Source organism: Lepisosteus platostomus, chromosome 5 (genome assembly GCF_059453375.1).
Source record: "Lepisosteus platostomus isolate fLepPlt1 chromosome 5, fLepPlt1.hap1, whole genome shotgun sequence".
Lineage (NCBI taxonomy): Eukaryota > Metazoa > Chordata > Actinopteri > Semionotiformes > Lepisosteidae > Lepisosteus > Lepisosteus platostomus.
In genome coordinates, this window is record NC_142615.1 from 3,280,594 (window position 1) to 3,285,143 (window position 4,550).

The 4,550-nt window shown below is 58.0% G+C and overlaps 2 protein-coding genes across 3 annotated transcripts in view; one reads left to right on the forward strand and one right to left on the reverse strand.

Moving 5' to 3' along the window:
- LOC148662500 (uncharacterized) overlaps positions 1-4,550 on the forward strand; it is a 36,240-nt gene that overhangs the window by 6,927 nt on the left and 24,763 nt on the right. The window lies entirely within an intron of this gene.
- Positions 21-4,451, reverse strand: polr1h (RNA polymerase I subunit H). Of its 2 annotated transcripts, none has more exons than XM_088632140.1 (5): positions 4,018-4,451; positions 2,566-2,706; positions 1,877-1,980; positions 1,256-1,365; positions 21-336 (listed from the first exon to the last, which is right to left on the reverse strand). In XM_088632140.1, exons 1-5 carry the CDS (start codon positions 4,145-4,147, stop codon positions 312-314), a joined length of 510 nt encoding a protein of 169 aa, XP_088488266.1. In that variant the 5' UTR covers positions 4,148-4,451; the 3' UTR covers positions 21-311. The 2 variants fall into 2 exon arrangements, with proteins under 2 accessions (XP_088488266.1, XP_088488265.1); XM_088632139.1 differs by having other exon boundaries at positions 3,979-4,451.

Below are 4,550 nucleotides of genomic sequence, written 5' to 3' on the forward strand. Positions count from 1 at the left end.
GTCAGAAGATGGAAGGAGACTTAAAACAAAAATATCTTCGTTTATTTTGTTTTCCCACGAAAACGCCCCAAACTGACTCTGGGGGGGTAGGGGAGAAGAGGACAGAACCGAAACTCTGAAGAGTCCAGTTTGGCTGTTTTCCGGGATCCCGGTCCTGGAGAGCTTTGGGTTGAGAATGGGGGTGGTGTCCGGTGAGGCCTCGGCCCCTCGGCCCCTCTGCCCTCCTGGAGCTGACCGCTGCTTGGACGGTCCCTCTGCGGCCCAGGGGCGGGGAAGGAGACACAGAGAGGTGCCCCACCCCTCGGCGGCCCTCACGAATCCTCCTTCTCCTGGTACCTGAAACACACAGCAGTGTGTAAGACTGTGAGACCGGACACAGGGGCAGTGTCTGTGTGAGAGGAGCCGGGGTATCGGCTTCAACCACAGGGCTGGGCAGCTTGTTCCCCACCCCCGCCCCCCTCTGTGTACAGAAGAGCCTCCTGTCCTGACTGGGGGAGCTCACCCAGCTGTGTCTGGAGAGGAGCCGGGGTATCGGCTTCAACCACAGGGCTGGGCAGCTTGTTCCCCACCCCCGCCCCCCTCTGTGTACAGAAGAGCCTCCTGTCCTGACTGGAGGAGCTCACCCAGCTGTGTCTGGAGAGAAGCCAGGGTATCGGCTTCAACCACAGGGCTGGGCAGCCTGTTCCCCACCCCCACCCCCCTCTGTGTACAGAAGAGCCTCCTGTCCTGACTGGAGGAGCTCACCCAGCTGTGTCTGGAGAGAAGCCAGGGTATCGGCTTCAACCACAGGGCTGGGCAGCTTGTTCCCCACCCCCACCCCCCTCTGTGTACAGGAGAGCCTCCTGTCCTGTCCTCAACCGATTGACTGACTGACTCGATAGACTGATCGAGTCACTGATCGACTTGATAGACTGGTCGAGTCACTGATCGACTCGATAGACTGGTCGGGTGACTGATCGACTCGATAGACTGGTCGGGTGACTGATCGACTCGATAGACCGGTCGAGTCACTGATCGACTCGATAGACCGGTCGGGTGACTGATCGACTCGATAGACCGGTCGGGTGACTGATCGACTCGATAGACTGGTCGGGTGACTGATCGACTCGATAGACTGGTCGAGTCACTGATCGACTCGATAGACCGGTCGGGTGACTGATCGACGTGATAGACTGATCGAGTCACTGATCGACTTGATAGACCGGTCGGGTGACTGATCGACGTGATAGACTGGTCGGGTGACTGATCGACTTGCCGGCAGTGGGTGCAGGTGTAGAAGACGGTCTGTCCCTCGTCGGCGGACCTCATCTGTCGGGTGTGGTAGACCATCCCCTCCCGGCCACAGCGAGAGCACCTGCGGTCAATCTGGGGGCAGACACACGGGTCAGGGGTCATAGGTCAGGGGTCACCCCCCCACCGTCAGTGTGCGGACCTGGATTCAGCAGGGCCAGGGAGGTCAAGGCAGCCTATCAGGGCCCAGCGTGTCAGTCCACCTTGGTCCATTCAGAACCCAGAAGAACTGCAGACAGGGACCAGTGACCCCAGGACAGAGGTCAGGGACCAGTGACCCCATCACAGAGGTCAGGGGCCAGTGACCCCATCACAGAGGTCAGGGGCCAGTGACCCCAGGACAGAGATCAGGGACCAGCGACCCCATCACAGAGATCAGGGACCAGTGACCCCATCACAGAGGTCAGGGATCAGCCACACCAGGACACAGGTCAGGGACCAGTGACCAGTGACCCCAGGTCAGAGGTCAGGGACCAGGGACCCCATTACAGAGGTCAGGGACCAGGGACCAGTGACCCCAGGACAGAGGTCAGGGATCTGCCACACCAGGATACAGGTCAGGGACCAGCGACCCCAGGACACTCACCACAGGGCCCTTCAGCTCTCCCTCCTCCTCGGACATCATGGCGGTGCTGCTGGACTCCAGGCTGTTGAAGACGACCGACGAGGTGACCACCTGGTCAGCGAGCTCTGCAGCACAGAGGGGGAGAGAGGGCACTCCTGAGGGACTGAGCCCTGCACACTCCTGGGGCAAATCCCCTCTCACACAGGTGGAGCAGGGGTCAATGTCCCCGGTCCAGTCAGTCCAGGGGTCAGTGACTCTGGTCCAGTCAGTCCAGGGGTCTGTGACTCTGGTCCAGTCAGTCCAGGGGTCTGTGTCCCCGGTCCAGTCAGTCCAGGGGCCTGTGACCTCTGGTCCAGTCAGTCCGGGGGTCTGTGACTCTGGTCCAGTCAGTCCGGGGGTCTATGACCTCTGGTCCAGTCAGTCCAGGGGTCTGTGTCCCTGGTCCAGTCAGTCCAGGGGTCTATGACTCTGGTCCAGTCAGTCCAGGGGTCTGTGTCCCTGGTCCAGTCAGTCCAGGGGTCTGTGTCCCCAGTCCAGTCAGTCCAGGGGTCTGTGACTCTGGTCCAGTCAGTCCAGGGGTCTGTGACCTCTGGTCCAGTCAGTCCAGGGGTCTGGTAAGGTTAGTTGGTGCCAAACAGCGCCACCCACAGGGAAACGCAATCCATCAATCAATCAATCGATCAATCAATCAATCGCTCCGAGCCACTGACCGCTCACGCCGATGTCGTAGCCGCAGCGCCGGCAGCTCACCACGTCCTCCACGCCGGGGACGGGCAGCACGGTGCCACACTCCGGGCAGAACAGCGGGTCGCCGTGGAAACAGGAGCCGGGCAGGGCGTCTGCTGACATTGCTGCGGAGGGGAACCCCGGGAGGGGAAACGATCAATTCGGGGCGACCGGCGCGCACCGCCACGACCCCGTTCTCGAAACCCAGACTAAATTCCACTATCAGAGAACAACCTGGCCTCTTTAAAATTTACAACCGGACTGTGGTCACTGAGCCTGTCCTCTCTGGACAGCTGGGTCTGCCTGTGTCCAGTGTGTGTGTTCAGGCTGTGGTCACTCTGAGCCTGTCCTCTCTAGACAGCCAGGTCTGCCTGTGTCCAGTGTCTGTATCCAGGCTGTGGGCACTGAGCCTGTCCTCTCTGGACAGCCAGGTCTGCCTGTATCCAGTGTCTGTGTCCAGGCTGTGGTCACTCTGAGCCTGTCCTCTCTGAACAGCCAGGTCTGCCTGTGTCCAGTGTGTGTATCCAGTCTGTGGTCACTGAGCCTTTCCTCTCTGGACAGCCAGGTCTGTCTGTGACCAGTGTCTGTGTCCAGGCTGTGGTCACTGAGCCTGTCCTCTCTAGACAGCCAGGTCTGCCTGTGTCCAGTGTCTGTATCCAGGCTGTGGGCACTGAGCCTGTCCTCTCTGGACAGCCAGGTCTGCCTGTATCCAGTGTCTGTGTCCAGGCTGTGGTCACTCTGAGCCTGTCCTCTCTGAACAGCCAGGTCTGCCTGTGTCCAGTGTGTGTATCCAGTCTGTGGTCACTGAGCCTTTCCTCTCTGGACAGCCAGGTCTGTCTGTGACCAGTGTCTGTGTCCAGGCTGTGGTCACTGAGCCTGTCCTCTCTAGACAGCCAGGTCTGCCTGTGTCCAGTGTGTGTATCCAGGCTGTGGTCACTGAGCCTGTCCTCTCTGGACAGCCAGGTCTGCCTGTGACCAGTGTGTGTGTCCAGGCTGTGGTCACTCTGAGCCTGTCCTCTCTGGACAGCCAGGTCTGCCTGTGTCCAGGCTGTGGTCACTGAGCCTGTCCTCTCTGGACAGCCAGGTCTGTCTGTGTCCAGGCTGTGGTCACTCTGAGCCTGTCCTCTCTGGACAGCCAGGTCTGCCTGTGTCCAGTGTGTGTGTGTCCAGGCTGTGGTCACTGAGCCTGTCCTCTCTGGACAGCCAGGTCTGCCTGTGACCAGTGTGTGTGTCCAGGCTGTGGTCACTGAGCCTGTAGGTCGTCAGACCCGGTCTCTTACTCGCTATTTGTAGGCGCCGTTCCAACTTGGTCTTTAAGAACAACCATCCGCCGAGTTAAGAGTCCTTGTAACCGTCCCAGATAACGCCTATTCCGCATTATATCAGGGGGTCCCTACCGTGATCGGAGGTCAGTCGCGGGTAGCTGTCGCCCTCACCTCGCTGTTGCGCCGAGACACGTGTCGTCCGCAGAACACAAACACAGTCGAGAGCTCTTCCTGGCTGCGGACTGCTGGGGCGCATGACGTCAGCCCGGCAACGGAAGTGACGTTCAATGCGCGCCGGCATTTAAAAAACACTTATTGTCTTTGTTTTGTTATTCTATAGTGTCCGTATCTAAGTGCTTTTTATAGTAATACGAACTATATAAGAACATTTATGCATGAATCTATTAATAGTCTGGGTAGAAATCAGAAACAAAATTATCTGAGGCTTCTCCCTCCGTCAATGTTTTTGTATGGTGAAAGCGAAACATTATTTCCATTAAAAACCTGGAAAAACACACCTCACGTCTGTAAAGATGTTCACTGATTGTGTGCTAGGTTATAATCACCTCTGGCCGCGTGCTGTTTTGTGTCTGTGCGCTTTTATTTGTGAACACCCTTTCTGTTTTGTTTGGAAAAAAAAAACAAATAAAAGGTTGTGAGGGGGAAAAAGACGGGAGTCCTGCGCGTAGTGCATCATGGGAAAA